The 17,298-nt window shown below is 43.0% G+C and overlaps 1 protein-coding gene and 1 long non-coding RNA gene across 5 annotated transcripts in view; one reads left to right on the plus strand and one right to left on the minus strand.

Moving 5' to 3' along the window:
* LOC309342618 overlaps positions 1-17,298 on the plus strand; it is a 37,477-nt gene that overhangs the window by 6,650 nt on the left and 13,529 nt on the right. The window contains exons 1-3 of one of the 4 annotated variants that reach the window (XR_014156916.1): positions 6,596-6,685; positions 10,664-10,788; positions 13,539-13,700. The exons of 1 other annotated variant lie outside the window; for it this stretch is intronic. This is a non-coding gene — a long non-coding RNA (uncharacterized lncRNA). Of the gene's footprint in view, positions 1-6,595; positions 6,686-10,663; positions 10,789-13,538; positions 13,701-17,298 lie in introns of those variants that run through there. 2 more of the 4 variants (XR_014156914.1, XR_014156915.1) reach the window with 2 other exon arrangements.
* LOC309342599 (vertebrate ancient opsin-like) lies at positions 4,695-11,262 on the minus strand. The gene is made up of 5 exons (XM_081863319.1): positions 10,489-11,262; positions 7,630-7,840; positions 7,433-7,550; positions 6,399-6,638; positions 4,695-5,609 (listed from the first exon to the last, which is right to left on the minus strand). The coding sequence occupies exons 1-5, from the start codon at positions 10,853-10,855 to the stop codon at positions 5,379-5,381; spliced, it is 1,167 nt and encodes a 388-aa protein (XP_081719445.1). The 5' UTR covers positions 10,856-11,262; the 3' UTR covers positions 4,695-5,378.

Consider the following 17,298-nt stretch of genomic DNA (forward strand, 5'->3'; position numbering starts at 1 on the left):
ACTTTTTAGCATGCTAAAGTCATAATATTAGGTCATCATCCAATTTTTGAAAAAGAATAAGGCACCTTGCTGCTATAAATATTATAATATTTTTGTTTGCTTAGTATTAAAATACCATTCTGTGGGAATATCTATCATACACAAAGTTTATTCCCCACGTTAAGAAACATAAATACCATCAGTTATGCAGATCTGTTTTCAACCTTAAGTGAAACACACAAGCTACTGGTTAAGTAGAAGGCATAGGTGAAGAGAATCATAGCAGTTTTTTATGTTTGCAAAGCTGGAGACTAATTTTAGGCTGTGGACTGGGTTAAAAAAGTTAATAGAAACCAAATTATGTAGCATTACATATCAGTTTCTTTGTTTCCAAGTTTGGTGATAGGCAATTCCCTTATATGAGTCAGGCCTACTATGTGTTTGCATGAGCATCCAGTTGCTGCAGCTACTGAGGAATCATTGAATTGATTGCAAGGACTTGTGTGAATAGCGTACCCTCAAACATTTCTCTGGTGAAAATAGGGACGTCCCATTCCATAATGATGATTTTACTATTTATACTCCCCTCATCTTATACATGTTGGAAGCTACCCACTTCCAACATATATAAAAACATAATAAAACATTAAACTTTTTTTAAAAAAAAAACAACCTTTCCTTTCAGATGGCTCGGAGGTCAGATAACTCCATACCCTCAAACATTTCTCTAATGAAAATAGGGACATCCTAAGAAAAAGTGAGACATTCTGGGATCAAATCAGAAGCCGGGACGGCTTCTCTAAATCTGGGATGCCTCTGGAAAATAGGGACACTTGGAGGGTCTGGTGAATAGGTTCTTTCACTGATCATGATCTAATTTATCTCAAACTCATCAAAACAAGTGGACATATATCAGAAACATCTTCATAGATATTTTGTTTTTAAAAATTACTACATGCTGCCTTTCATTTTACAAATGCTCAGGGGAACTAGCAATATTTTTAAAAATGCATTACAGTACCACTCAGAAACAGGGCATAACAGAATGATAAAATCCATAGCTGGATTTTAGCTGCATAGCTGGATACAATAAAATCAGCTTCATACTTCATGCTGAAAAACTTCACCAAATAAATTGTTTTCATCAGAAGGAAATCTGGTGCAGGGCAGAGAAACCTCCCTGAAGAAGGCACTCCACATTGCCCAATATCTGCTGGAAAATATTGCAGAAGGAATAAGGCCTGCACAAAGTTAAATTTCTGAGAAGCCTTGTGGGAGATGGCAGCGGCAATGGCTTTCAGAATGAGGGTGAGCAGAAACCCTGCTCACATCAGACTGTGAACAGGAGACATTTTCAACAAATGAAAATGACCACCCAGGTTTTTCCATACCCTTTGTGAAATGGAGGTGGAGGAAGTTAGGAAGATGCCTTATGCCCATAGCTGTCAACATTTCCCTTTTTTAAAGGGAAATTCCCTTATTCCGAATAGGATTCCTCGCAAGAAGAGGGAAAGGTTGACAGCTATGCTTATGCCAAGTCAGACCATTGTTCCCTCTAGCTCAATATTGTCTACACCAGGGGTAGGAAAACTAAGGCCCGTTGGCTGAATCCGGCCCAATCGCCTTCTCAATCTGGCCCGCGGACGGTCTGGGAATCAGCGTGTTTTTACATGAGTAGAATGTGTCCTTTTATTTAAAATGCATCTCTGGGTTATTTGTTGGGCATAGGAATTCGTTCATTCCCCCCCCCAAAAAAAAATATAGTCCGGCCCCCCACATGGTCTGAGGGACGGTGGACCGGCCTACGGCTGAAAAAGGTTGCTGACCCCTAGTCTACACTGACTGGTAGCAGTTCTCCAGGACTTCAGGCATGAGTCTCTCATAACCCCACCTGGGGATGCTGAGTATGGAAGCAGAGGCTTTCTGCTTGCAAACCAGATGTTGTGCCACTGAGCTATGGCTTGGAGTGGGGCCTGAAATTCTCTTCCAGGAGGGGGTGTTGGGGTGTGGGAGTAAGTCACATTCGCATGGCAGTTTATTCCTTTTCCCCATCATTTCCTTAAGCATTAATTGCCACACAATGTAAAATCCACAACAACGGAGAAGGTTGTTGGTTCATGTCATTTGTGAAATGCAATTATGCATTTTAAATATTGTGTTTGTGATTTTGTAAGTTCTGTGAGCCACCTGGAGGCTTTGGTGTAGGCAATTCATGAATCAAAATGTTCTCATAATTCATAACAATTAATGATGATGTTCATCCATCTAGTGAAACAAGGGAGGTACAATGTCTGCTTTGTTTCTATACGAACACTGTACTTAAGTGGACTTTTGTTCTCCAGTCTGTAATATCCACAAGCCCTCTGAGCACTCATGTTTCTGCTTTCACCCCATGCAAGCCCTTGCTATTGTAATTCTAATAAGCGTCACAAGCAATTAATCTAATCACTCTACATATTCTCTAGAGGTAAAAGATAATTAAATATTAATCCTTGCTACAGCATCTTATGATTTCTTTTAGTTAATCACTCTTGCGACTGGCTGACCCATGGGAGTATATCTGTAGAAGAAAATTATTCTTAACACAAGGGGAAATGTGTGTGTGTGCACGTATGTGTGAGCTAGAGACAGACACACAGATGTATTTACCCACTCAAATATTGAATTGGCCACAAGAGGGCTCCCTCGCCTTCTCTATTGAGCTTAGAGTTTTGTTATATTGGTACACAGGGAGACAAGAAAGTGCCTTACATTTCGTACACACCATACATTTAAAGCGCATTCCCCCCCTCCCAAAGAATTCCAGGATTCTTTGCAGGAGGGGAATGTGCTTTAAACATATGGTGCATATACAGCCTTATACACAGGAGTCATTCGATGGGTCTGTACAGTGGTACCTCAGGTTACATACGCCTCAGGTTACATACGCCTCAGGTTACATACGTTTCAGGTTACAGACTCCACTAACCCAGAAATAGTGCTTCAGGTTAAGAACTTTGTTTCAGGATGAGAACAGATATTGTGTTCTGGCGGCGCGGTGGCAGCAGGAGGCCCCATTAGCTAAAGTGGTGCTTCAGGTTAAGAACAGTTTCAGGTTAAGAACGGACCTCCGGAACGAATTAAGTACTTAACCTGAGGTACCACTGTAATGGCTAGTAGCAGCTATCCAGGGTTTCAGGCAGGGGGTGTGTCTGCACCCCACCTAGAGATGCCGGTGTTTGAATTTAAGACTTTCATGCAAAGCAGGTGCTCTACAATGGGACTGCAGTCCTTCCAAATGTGCTCTTAAACAGTTATGGGAAACGGGGGGAACAATCTCCCATTGGCTGCATCGTTCCTTGTGAATTAGTGGTTGTACTTTGGTTACTCTGTCTACAGTGGTTCTTCTCAAAAGGTGTGGCAGGAGGATTCAAGGACAATCAAAGAAACATTTAAACATATCAGTGTAGTGTAGTATAGTACAGTATGAAAATTAAAAAACCAGAAACAGTATCCACACCTCTCTTCAATAGCACTGGCTATTCTTCTACAGTTCTGTTAACGTTGTGAATGGGGATTTTCAACTCTGACAAATATGAATGATCAGAAAAGATAAAGGCTTATTTTCATTGATGAGGAGATGAGAGTTTGTCTCAAATTACACCTAATATATATATAATTCTATGATTCTTTGAATTTAAGGCAATTCAGGGTTCTTCAACCCGAGTTTGGTTCTGCTATCCTGGAAAACGTCATTTATTAACAGGAAACGGTGAGCATCATCCGTGATATACCACTTTGCTCAATTATCCCTTGATGCAATTAACATTCTTGCCAGACTTTGTAAATTATGTGGCTTTCATGTCCTCTGCATGATCCATATATCCTGAACTAAAGAAAAAGAGCAAAGCAGGCACACCTTTCAATGGGGAGGTGTACACAAACACAAACACACACACACACACTGTATTACACAGTTCTCTCATGATGCCACAGCATGGATGACAGAATCATTTGTAACCAGTTGTCATTTCTGGCTCAGCCATTACTGGCAGAAACCTGCTGAGCGATAATATAGCTTTCCGAGCTACCTAACTTGATGAAATCACGGATTTGGGGGGATGAAAGGTAGAGAGATGGAGAAAGATGGAAACAGGCTCCAAATAACTTTTCCCAAAAAAATTGCCCCTGTTTTGATTAAGTAAAAACATATAATTACTACACCATTTGACTCACTCTAGGTCCATGTAATTGCAAGAAGGAAATCCGATTAGTTGTTTTCCTAAAGCAGACAGAGTGGGAGACTGGAGGTGGCCTGGGGAAACAACTGAGTTAACAAAACTTAGTTCTCCCAATGCCTTCATCTCCTTCCTGAGTGCTGAATCGCCTCACCAGTTTTTGAAGGATTGCTGATGACTTTGTAGGTTGCACTAGTGGGGACTCCCCCCCCCCAAAGGTTCCTAGCCCTGGGATGGTGGGTCAATCTCCATTCTGATAGCAGTGGGGAAACAATGAACAGAGAGGGGCAGGCTTTATGTTAGGGAGGCAGAACCTCAGTTAAGTGTTTTTATTGATTTACTTGATTTAGATCCTGACTCAGCCATGAAACTCACCTTGGGTCAGGTCACTTATCACTGAGCCTAACCTAGCTTACAGGGTTCTTCTGGGGATAAATTGGGAGCATTCGGTTTCTCTGAGCTCCTCGGAAGATGCGCAGAATGACAAAACACAGTATATGCAAAAATAAATACGGCATGTTTATGTCACATACAGAATTTCTTAAACCGTTACACCTCAGACTCTCCTCTCCTCTGAAAATATCAGTCCGCCTCATTTGTAGATGAAGAAGGAAAACAAATTGCCAATCCAACAATTTCAAACAATTTCAGTGGAACAAGAAATACAGAAAATATGAAGAGTGATGTTAAGACTCTGGAGTAGTAAACTGTCTCCATAAACAATTCTTTGTTATTTTCTTAAGGTCCATAACACGGATGGTATCTTCCAAATGTTACATTAATGCTAAAGCATGTGCATTAGAATCGTTTGAGGAAAAAGCACTAACAGCACAGTCTTATGTTTACCTACTTACAAGTTAATCCTAGGTAAGTGTGCATATTATTGTAGCCTAAATGGATTCATAACGCTACCAGCTAATGAGCATGCTAAGCAATTGGCCTTGACATTCTTGTTGGTTGCCATTTTGTGCAAATGAATGCTAACAATGGAATGGTTTACAGTGGGGACAGGGAACCAGTGGCCCTCCAGATGTTGTCGGATTTCATCTCCTATCAGCCTCAGCCAGTGTGGCCAGTGGTCAAGGATTGGGGATGGGGAATCATAATCCAACATTATCTACAGAGCCACAAGTTCCCCATCCCCAGTTAGTAGTCCTGGCTCATCATCTTGAAGAGTTGCATTCACACTGGACAAACTTGATTTTCTGCGATGGTCAGCTGGGCGAAAGAATGGCAGCTGCTTTGCTCATCTTCACTTCTCTGGCTGAAGACAGTAAGAGGCGGTGCCGCTGTGGACATCTCTCCGCCATTTTTGCTGTGTGTGAGCACTGCCCTTTCTGAAATGGGGTTCACGTTGGAGTCGGCAATATCTTGGCCACTGCATCGAAACAGTTGGATGAGACACTTCCGGAACTAGGAATGAAATCACAAATAATTATTGTTGTGCTGAAATTATGTGAGGTGTCCTGGAAAGCCATTGCAGGGGGCTGGGCTAGATGGACCTTTGGGTCCCTTCCAATTCTACAGTTCCTTGTTTCTATCTATGTTGCATGTTCAAAGCAAAGGGTACACATGTCTAAAATGAACCACTAAAACAGGTGTCAGCAAACTTTTTCAGCAGGGGGCCAGTCCACTGTCCCTCAGACCTTGTGGGGGGCTGGACTCTATGGGGGGGGGGGAATGAACGAATTCCTATGCCCCACAAATAACCCAGAGATGCATTTTAAATAAAAGGACACATTCTACTCATGTAAAAACATGCTTATTCCCGGACCATCCGTGGGCCGGATTTAGAAGGCAATTGGGCCAGATCCAGCCCCCGGGGCTTAGTTTGCCTACCCATGCACTAAAACAACATAATGGGCCAAGCCCCATCATCTCCTAAATCAGAGTATTCTCCCAGAAGGGGGAATGGCAGCCAATATCGTGGACAGTCTTCATCCCACACTTTCTAAAACCCTGCAACTGATTTTAATAGAGTTACTCTGAAGTAAATATATTCTGGAATGCAAGCCAGAATCGATAGCGCATATAACAAGCTGAATAAAAGATGTTATAAATCATGGGAGTGAAGCAATAATTTAACACGTAAGTGGACAGAAACAATTTGTTAAAACAGGAATGGAAAAAACAAACCAGAAATGTTCCCCATGGACTCGGAAACAATTTGGTTTAAATACCCAAAGAGGAGGTGTGCAGTACCTGACTGTTCATAAAGGCATAGATAACTGGATTATACACCGTGGCCGTTTTCGAAAAGAAAGCTGGAATGGCAGAGAGGCGAGGGTCCAGTTTGATGGAAGGACAGGTGGTGACCAAGATTGAAAAGGCTGCGTAAGGAGACCAGCAAATTAAAAACGCAAGGATCATAATGACAACCATTCTGGTCACCTGTCTTTCAGGCTTCCTTGTAGAGCCCAGTCTGCCTTGAGTATCTGAAACCTTGAAAAGAGAGAGTGGGAGGAGATCTCGTCAAAAGCATGAGCAAAGTAAGGGCTTTCTACCTAGATGACATCTGCAAGCAGGGATACCAGTAGGATTTTTTAGACTCAGTTTATTTGTTTTCAGGGATAACATATCTTAGCAAACTCCAAGTTTAGAGCACGTGTTTGAAGCCCAAGAGTATTCTGCCTGTGCTCTCCTTGCTGCTGGAGAGTGTGGTAAACTCTGTGTTTTGAGCCTAGGCAGGCACCCAGCCAATTATTTTGTTATTCACCCCATACATGTGGGTCATAGAGATTCATATATTTAATTCCCCCACAGTTTTCAGGACTCTGAACATGTGTGACTCTCCTAACACATCTGCACTTGCAACTCTGTAGACGCTGTTGTTAAGATGAACCAAGCTGAAACGAAGTGCACTGTTTGCAAAAGGGAGTGGCATGACATGAGATATTGCAGTACCACCACTCTTGGCACGATGGAAATGCCATCACCAGATCCGCACTACTCATGAACATCCCCCTGAACAGCACCAAGTGGGTCAGCCGCACAGGTGACGTCGTTAAGATTTCTGCTGCTCAGCTGAGCATCTAGACATATTCAACATGCTGCTGGCCTAGGAATCTGCACTAATCAAATCGCAACCTAAGATGTGCACAATATACATGACTAATTAAGATCGCAAAGTTTGGAAATTTGATCCATACAAAATCTAATCCTTTGACACAAAAGCCCACCGGTGCCAAAGCACTCCTTCAGAGGGATTTGTATCTCTTGCAAATGTTCTCACCTACCTTTCTAAGTTTCCGCATCAGTTTTCCATAGGATATCAAAATCACCAATAAGGGCAGGATAAAACAGGTGGTGAAGAATGTAATGATGAAAGTACGGTTGTTGTAGTCTCCAGAATACCTATAAAAACCACACAAGGTTTTTAGGTTCTGCCGGATTAGGGCTGATCAAACAAATGCCGTACCCCAAGCTACCTTACCAGTTGGGTTCACACGTAGTTCCAATCTTGCTAGTAGTGTAGCTGCTCCACCCCATTGTAGGAGGGATGGTCCAGATGAAGGAGAAAACCCACACAAAGGCTACTCCCAGAGCTGCATGCTTCCCCCTGAGGCGTAGGTTTCCTAGGGGACGGCAAATCACAATGTAGCGCTCAAACGCAAGCAGAGCAAGGGACCAGAGGGCGACTATTCCTGCAACGAGAATGAGCTAAATTAGGGGGAAGAAGAAGTTGGTGTAACATATTGCAAGGATGGGGAACCTGTGGCTCTCCAAGCCCCAGCATCTTTGACCACTGGCCATGCTGGTGAGAGTTGGGAGTCCAACAACATTTAGAAAGCTACATATTTCCCACTGGATGGAGTGCTGGACTTTGACTAGGGAGATCTGAGTTCAAATCCCCAATCAAATGGACATGTGAAGCTGCCTTGTACCAAGTCAAACCAGGAAGCAGTTCTCTAGGGGTTTTCTCTCTCCTTTCTAGAGAGACAAGGGACCATCTGCAGGTTGGTCCCTTAGGACAAATGAGGCACTGCTCCCACCACCTCAGTTTGCCATCAGCTACTCCCCACCCGCCTGCTTTCTTCAGTCCAGGGAGCGGCCAAATATTGTTTAGAATGACTTCTTCTGGGGCTATAAAAACAAAGGCAATGCATCTGATCTGAACTGGAGGCAGAGCACTCAGAGAAATGGGATGCTTAGAATTCTGCATTCATGGAACTTTCCAGGATTAGAAGCAATTTGGCACAGTTCAGCCCATTTAAAATGCCATTAATTCTAAAGGGGGGAGTTGTCTGTGTTTTATGAAGCTGCTGAAATAAAGGAGACACGAAGGAACTTAAGTTCAGTTGCATGATGATGATATATGTGAGGGGAGAGGTTGTTGGATGTTACAGGGAAAGCAGAAATGGGCTGGGCTGCTTGCCCTGGTCTGTAACATCCATTGGGAAACCTACACTGGGCACGTGTACAAAAAGAGTCATTGCAGTGATGTGGTTAGAGTGTCGGGCTAGGACCTGGGAGACCAGGGTTCAGCTCCCCACTTGGCCACGAAGCTCACTGTGTGACCTCAGGCCAGTCCCTGCCTCCCAGATGAACCTACCTCACAGGGACGTTGAGGGGATTAAATGAGGAGGAGAGGAGATCCATGGACACCACCTCGCGCTCCTTGGGGGGAAAGTGGAATATAAATGCAATCAGCCAATAACAGATACAGAAACTCTGTGTGTTGTGCACTGATTAACCTTATGTTGCGAGAAGCACTGCCAAACACATGTCACTCATGCACCCAGTTAGCAGAGCTTCCTTTCAGCATGTACAAGCTGCTCAGCATTTACAAGGAATCATTTTAGGAATGGTAGGGGAGGAGTAGGTTGTGGTTTGGGAGGTACAGTAATATGCCACTGAAATGCTCTAGTGACAGTAGAGGAAGGCAGATATTCCTGCTGAGCAAAACAGAAAAGTGATTGAAGAATACCTTTACTCCAGTCCAGTATCTTCTCCCTATAAGTCACACATCCTACAGGAATTATAGCCTATGGCATTGGCTAGCCCAGCCTGTTGCAAGCCAAACTTTTCTTAACCCCTTCTACCGGCTCTTAAAATGTGCATTACAGAATATAGATGCTATATTCACATTGGCTGTTTACCTCCTTGCTTTCTGTTAGGACCACTGCACTGTGGAAGAGTTCACTCTTTGCTAGCAGTCAGTGTTGCTATTGCTAGAAGATTCGGGGGGGGGGGGACTTCCCATTGCCATTCCCCTGAGGGTGCTTGAAAAAAGGATGTGATGATTGTCCTAGGAAAGCATTATTGCTCTTGACCTGCAGACGGAAATAGCTCGTCAGATGACCCTTTGCAAAGGCAATTTGAAGCACAGGTCCATGTGGAACAACCATCACCGAGACACAGTGTGCTGTTGTAAAGTGGGTAGTATATTAGATTTGGGCTAGGGAATCCTGGGTTCAAGGCCCCCATACAACTCTGAGGTTCCCTCGGTGGCCTTAAGTTACTAGTCCTCAACTTCATGGCATTACCGTGAGAAGAAACTGGAAATACATATATCTATGTAAAATGGGACAGCTTCCTATGTTTGTAATCCAGCATAATTGCCCTGAAGTAGCCATGTGGACGGCACAAAGATAGAACCAATTAACTGCTAGATTTCACCTAGGAATGCTATTTGACAAGCTAGGTGCAAGTGTGTTCAGAGAATATGAAGATTGTGAGGATTCATTGGCTAGCAGAAGGAGCCCTCTTTGGGTGACCTGAGATGCAGAGTAATTGACCAATTAACCAGATGAAGCACCACACTTAATCAACGAGGAGCACTTTAATTGGTTAATAGCCCTGAGTTACAATACCGTTATTTTTCAGTGAGACACGCTTCAACATTATCACTTCAAATTATAAAAGGTCTCCCAGAAAGCATGTCTCATACCTCCCCCCTCACCCTGGAGTTTGGGTTCTGTAGCACACAGGATTTCTTCCAGTATATGTGCAAAGAGATAAATCCCTATTAGCAGTCACAAAGGCACTTTTGCTAAATCTCACAAATGGATAGCTGCTAGCAAACCTTGCTATGTTATCTTCAGAATGAAAAGCTCAGTAACAGCAAGCGCAAAAGAACTCAGCAATCGTCCCAAGGTAGAGCATGCCTGTGAGCCGGTCCCTTTTGCCTGCAGGCTGTAACAGTGCAGCCCTATGCATACTTCCTTGGGGAAATAAGACTCAATGAGATTGACTTTGGAATAAGCATGCATAGGATTGCACTGTTATTTAAATGCATCTGCAAGTGTAACTTACATCGAGGGCTGGAAAGATCAGTAACCTTTTCACTTACCAAAGAATGTGACTGCAAATCCTTCCAGCACACATGCCCAGTGGCCCATGAAAAAATAACCCTTCAGATTAGTCAAAAAGCTGATTGTGCCCCCAATCAAGGAGACCAGGAAATCGGCCACGGAGAGGTTCACAATGACATAGTTTAGAGGCTGCCTCAACTGTTTGAATTTCAGAGTCACCAGGATGACGGTAAAATTCTCGAAGAGGGACAGGGAAGTCACCAAGAACATCAGAGCAGAGAGAAGGTGGAAGTTCCAGGGTTCGATGAAGTCCAGGGGTTGCAAGAACGGATCCAAAGGTGAGGAACTTGCTGGGGGATCTAGCAGCAAGGATCCATTTTCAGGTTCTCCCATCAGACCATCCATTTTTGTCTTTCAACATAGAAGAACAAAGCGTGCCAGGGAATATCAGCACAACTAATCAATCACAGTCATCTTCCTAAAATGAAATTTCTTCTTTATAGTAGAAGGTTTAGTTTCTTTAAAAACAAAGGAACAACACTCTTGCAGTCTTGCAAACTAAAGTTCTGAATGGAAAGGAGTTTGGTGCTTGTGGTGGGATCATGCCCAAGCAAAGGAGTCTCTGGCAAGCCATCTGGTCTCCTCCTTTTTTTCTCTTTGCAGCTGCCACCGTCTCCCTGCCAGCAAGATTAAAGGAGCAAAGGGCTTCCTTCTTGTGATTCTTCAGTGAGGCAGCCAACAGCAGTGCAGGGATGGCCCTGGCTGCAGCTGCTCTAGCAGGGGAGAGATGAGGAGGCTCAGGCAGGCATGCCTTGCCTGCTCTCGAGAATTAGAGAGAAGGAGCCTTCTCTTCATTAGCCAGGAAGGGGGGGAAACGCCTTCCTCGTGTTCTCTCACAGCTGTAATTGGAACAGAGTGGAGGTTTCTTTCTGCCAGATCTGCTGGAAAACAGGATGACCAGACAGCATCACAAAGGCAATTGGATTGATACCTGGGCAGGTAGATAATGAGGCACAACGAACCTCTTTGGCACCATTAATGCAGCGACACTGAATGCCTACAACTAAATTGTGGCAATTACTGGCAAAATTTGATTTTCAAAGTATATCATTGCATAGAGGTGGCGGTGACATTACTTGTTGTAATGTCTGTTGCCTTTTCTTCCAGTAGTGCATTCAAACAATTTGTTTTAATAAAATGATTTCTGATTTCTAGAGGGAACAAATATGCTCCTCACACCTTTCCATGATCATAACACCCTCACCCCTTTTTATAGACTCATGGCATCAAAGCATTGTAAGGTTGGAAGGGAACTGAGGGTCATCTGGTCCACCTCCTGCATTGCTCGAATCTCAGTAGCGTGAAGGCTCCTGCCTGATATCAACAGCCATATGATTGCTGCATTGTATGTAGTGTCTGCAAGCTTCTCTGGTTAGCAAATTGGCTCCAAAAGGCTGGTGATCCCTATAGTCAGAACTGATGGGAACTGAAAGCTCAGAGCACTGTCCTACACAGAGGTGTAACCAGACTCCTTTTAGAGATGAGTAATTGCTGCATTTGAAATGATTGGATTGCAAGCAATGTAGATGGTAAAGTTTCCTGCTTGTAGTGGAGCTTGACTGGAGACAGCACAGCCCAGAAGAGGCAGAGAGAGGCAGCACTGAGGACCACCCACCATCTAAATTTTGCACCAGAGGCCTTTTGTATCCCAATCCATCTTCAGCTGGGGCCTTCTCTGTCTAGACTTTAAACTAGCCTCCCTGAAGCCATATGCCAGGCCCCCTCTTGGCCACTTTTAATTAGTCAATGGATTGATCAATTTTATTCAAGTGCAGTTGTCCTAGCACTTTAAAACAACCTCACTGAACACAGTTTCTGAAAGCTAGGTACAATATTGCTCTTTGGACAGATAGCAGAAGAATCTACCTCTGAAACAACATGCCTCTTTCCCCAGCCATTTCAAACAATATGGTCACAATTTATAGATCCCAGCAAATTCCAGAATAGTTCAGATCCTGTATGTTCATTTTGGCCCAAACAGTTTATATCTTGTTGCCTGGTTGCGATCCTGGTGTAGTTTTCATGCCATAAAGAGAACACTTTTCAGTGTTTGGTCTGCAGGTTCTTTGAAAGGTTAACCTTTTCTGCAACCAACAGTGTTTCTCTGCAAATATTTTGTAAATTTAGGGCAGTTCCAACACACACATTTAAAGCACATGGTACCCCCCAAACAACCCTGGGAACTGTAACATGTTAAGGTCTTAATCTCAGAGCCATGGGTACATTGGGGGAAATATTCCTGCATTGCAGGGGGTTGGACTAGATGACCCTCATGGTCCCTTCCAGTTCTACAATTCCATGATTCTATGTTCAGAATTATAGCTCTGTGAGGGGAAAATTACACTTCCGGGGTTCTGTTGGGGAAGTCATGTGCTTTAAATGTGCATTAGATGTGCCTTTAAATGTATGGTGTGGGGATCTGTCTGCAGTCAACAAATCCATTGAGCCTGAGCTTATGGCTAAAGGGCAGCAGACTTAAGTGTGAATATCATCATTTTACCTAACACAGCTGCAGAACAAAAAGCAACTGGAGAGAACTGTGCTAAATGATATCCAGTGTCAGAATTGTATGTGGCAGTTTGAAAACATGAACTGAATTTACTAGTCCCTGGAGAGAGGTGCTAGAGGAAACAGGATATTAAATCAGCAAGATATGAGTTGCTGTTATTCTTGGATTTACTCCATGGAGCTAAAATTGAATAGATGAGAGTCTATTGGTCTCACAAGGTGATGGCCTCTAATGAGATGGGGTGCAAATTCATTCACAGAAGTGGCTATGAAGTGTGGCCACAGATCCTGAAAAACCTCATGTGCCAGTCAGTGTTACATTATGAAAGCCTTCACAGAGAACCAAAGACTCTAGGACTTGGGTGGAGGTGAAACCTGAGGAAAGCATTTGCTCACATTGTCAGTGAGTTTCCTCATTGGTTTTTGTTGTTGTTCAAACAGTGCAGGAGGGTTGGGTGAGTAGACCTTTGACAGCAACGCCACTGCAGCTCTGCTACCCTTCATTTTATGATTTCTTCAGCCAACAGTTGATAGTGAGTTTTGTGGTTCAGCTCAGCCTGTCCCCACCCCAAGAGACAAATGAGCTCCCATGCTATAGCTGTAGGAGTGTAGCAATATCAAAGCAAGAGAACATTGACAACTGCAAGCCTTGCCAAAACTGAACCAGCATGGTTCTGCAAAGGTAAGTCCTATCAGAGTTATGTGAGAAGTAGAGGTGATCCAGCTTGACACAGTTTTCTTGGACTTTCAAAAAGCTTCCAACAAAGTATCTCACCCAAAGACTCTTGAATAAGCTTGACAGTCATCGAACAGGCATCTAGTTGGCCATACGAGAATATATGCCTACATCCTAGGCACTCCTTACTGAGTTGCTTTAGGTTGCCTTTTAAACTTCTGACAATGGTCCTGATAAAGCTTTGCTCTAATTCATTGTGAGAAATTAAAATAGCAGCCTTAGTGGTGACTTTGGGGGGCACAGTTTAAATGTTCTACAATGCCCTGGTGTGATGTTATGTCATGGCATTGTGGGAAGTTAAAATGGTGGCTCCTGGAGTCAGCCACCTGCCACTGCCAGGAAAGCCCAAGGGGGCCTACCTGGGCCTCTTCTGAGTGAAGAAAAAGGATGTGTGAATCAGCTTCTGCCAACTGGTTGCTAAATGTGTTAACTGATCCCACTAAAAAGCACTGAAGGGAAGAAGTGATTCAGTCTGTGATGACAGATCTGCAGCAGCCCACTCACAGTCCTGATGTGATAAAGATGAATGTGTGAAACAATCTATTATTATTATTATTATTATTATTATTATTATTATTATTATTATATTTACCACCTGCCCTTTACCATAAGGTCCCAGGGTGTGCCACAAAATTTAAATACAACATTAAAAATAGTTTAAAACTTGGGAGACTCCTGGACTTCCGGTCGGCGCCAGCGTTTGATGGCGGTCCTAGCCTCGAGCTCCGAGGCAGGACTGCTCCGTAAGTTCGGGTCTTACCCGCTACGGCAAGCGGGGGACCCCTAAAATCACAGGCGCTGAAGCCTGTGAGCAAGGAGATTCGGTGGGCACCTTTGCGCCCCCCCGGCATCGTGAAAGAGCCTTTTTAAAGGCTCCGGAGCGGCATCGGGGTGAGCGCGGTGCTGAGGATCGCTACCCAGCTTACGGAGTGAAGCCGCGTCGCCATTAACGGAGAGCGCCGATTCCTTTCTGAAATCAACGATTGGCAACAACAATACCCGTGAGTAAGATCGCAAAAGTAAAACGGGACTTAAAAATTTAGAAGATTTGGCTGAAAACGGGAAGGCAAAATTAAGGAAGTCAGCCTCCCGGAACTGCATGACTAACGGAGCAATGAAAAGACTAAGCTGTGTTTAAATGGACTTTCCTTTTAACTCTTATTAAACCAGACATCGAAAGGATCTCCCCCCTGTTGTGCAGGAGAAGGGGGGGAGGAAACAGAATTAATTTTAACCTGCAAAAGAAAGGGATAAGGAATAAAAAACCTCTGCTGCCGATACTTCTGGCCAGGCTGCCGGAGCAGCGATCGCCTGAAAAAAAGGAACTGTCAAGTGAGCTGTCAAAGGACAGCGGCTACAAAATAAGACTTATTTTGAAACATACTCGGGACTTTGGTGGATTACAATTTTAACAGTAAAGCGCTACAAACTAAAGACTTTTAATGGGACTTTTGCCTTTGGACTTTCTGTTTCTTTGTTCTGGGTGCCTTTGGATGGTTACAATTTCCTCCTCTAGAGGGCTTTAGTTACATTACAGTGTATCCAGTGGGATTTTCCACTTGCAACTTTCCTGTGTGAATGACCTTGAGTTATGAGCAACCCGTCAGAAGAGATTTCAACAAGAAGTAAAACAAAGCAGGCTCAAAAACAAGCTCAAAAAAGAGGCTCCTTATCAGGAGCAGCAGCTGCACAAGAAAAAATAACAGCAGCATCAATGGAGTCAATGACACAGGCCCTGCTTAAAATAAATCAGTCACTAGAAGTGCTCACTAAGCAATCTGCAGAACTTACCAAACAGTCTACAGAGAACTCTAAGAAACTGACGGAATTGACAACAAGACTAGACCTGAATACAACAACAATTTCATCTAATACAGATTCTATAAACCGTTTGGTTCAAGAATCTACGGAAACAAGGAGAATAGCTGAGAGTGCCAGGTCCACTGCTGAAGAAACCAAAGGAAAGTTTGCGCCTATTGTAAAAAAAGTACATGAACATGATTCAGCATTAGCCCTACTAGAACTGGAAAGGAAAAGTAAGAATCTGAAATTAAGACTGGTTCCAGAAGAGGAAGAGGACAAGCTTGGGGAATTTCTCACAGATAAATTTCAAGACTTCTGGAATGATGAGCTAGATGGAGAGGAAGATGAATTTATGATAACTTCAGCCTTTCGGATTGGCAGGAAGCAAGGGAAGAAGCCAAGAGACTGTTTAATTACCTTAGGATCAAAGGAACAAAGAGACAAAATATTGAACCTACACTTCCAGAAGGCCTTGGTCATTAAAAATTCTCAGATTCAAATCTTCAAGGATATTCCTAAATATTTTTTGGAGGTTAGATCTCAATTTAAAGAACTAGTTGATCTACTTAAGAAGAATAATATCCCATTCAGGTGGGAATTTCCACAAGGGCTGTCCTTTAGCTACAAAGGGAAGAAAATTAAAATAAAAACAAACCAGGATAAAGAGATCTTTTTGGAAAGAAATCAAGAGGATCTTCAGAAAGGAACTGTCAGTGAGGAGGAAGTACCGGACATCTCAAATCTATCTTTTGGACTGAACCGAGCACCGACCGAGGAGGAACAACAACTGGGTGCAGTCGGTGGAAGATCTACCCAGTAACCAAAATGTCTCTGCAACTCTTCAGTTGGAACTGCAATGGTTTGAACCACCCTCGAAAAAGGGGCCAAGTATTTCATTTATTAAAGAAGGAACATCTAGATGTAATCTGTTTACAAGAAACCCACATCGCCAGGATACATAGAAAACTTTTAACAAATAAGAGATTAGGACAAGAATTTATATCATCAGATAGAGTCAAGAAAAGAGGAGTTGTGATTTATGTCAAGGAAAAATTTGAACCAAAATTGATCTTTAAGGATGATCAAGGAAGATACCTGGCAGTGGAAATCCAAATTCATGGAGAAAAAATATTGATTGTTGGAGTTTATGCACCAAATGAGGGGAAGGCTGAATTCTTTAAGAAGTTGCATGAGACTTTAATGGACTTTTTGGACTTTAAAATTATAATGATGGGTGACATGAATGGAGTCGTCTCTACAAATATGGATAAGGCCCAAAGACAAACAATATCTAATGATGGAAGACTACCAAAGACTTTTTTTGACCTGACTGACACTATGGATCTGATTGATATTTGGAGAACTAGGAACCCTCTGGAAAGGGAGGGGACCTTCTTCTCTGAAGCAAAAATGACATGGACTAGAATTGATCAAATATGGATTTCTAGTAATCTGGCATCAAAGGTTAAAAAAACAGAAATCTGCCCAAAGACCTGCTCTGACCACAATGCTGTCAAGATGGAAATGAAACTGACAACAGCTGGAACCTTTAGATGGAGAATGAATGACACCCTCTTTGGAGATGAGGAAATTTGCAAAAAGGCCCAAAAAACACTTAAAGACTACTTCGAGATCAATTTGAGACCAGACACAGAAAAAAGAATCATTTGGGACGCAAGTAAAGCCGTGATGCGTGGCTTCCTAATACAACAGAATTCAATAAAGAGGAAAAAACAGAATG

This window comes from Podarcis erhardii (assembly GCF_964252035.2).
Source record: "Podarcis erhardii genome assembly, chromosome: 5".
In the NCBI taxonomy this organism is placed as follows: Eukaryota; Metazoa; Chordata; class Lepidosauria; order Squamata; family Lacertidae; genus Podarcis; species Podarcis erhardii.

Bases quoted from the DNA above. Each gene is read 5' to 3' on its own strand.
- LOC309342599 (XM_081863319.1), bottom strand. From the start codon at position 10,855: ATGGATGGTCTGATGGGAGAACCTGAAAATGGATCCTTGCTGCTAGAT. The intron at 7,841-10,488 runs GTAAGTGAAAAG...TTCTCGTTGCAG, and splicing joins ATTTGCAGTCACATTCTTTG to GAATAGTCGCCCTCTGGTCC. The intron at 5,610-6,398 runs GTACTGCACACC...TTTCATTCCTAG, and splicing joins ATGCCTTTATGAACAGTCAG to TTCCGGAAGTGTCTCATCCA.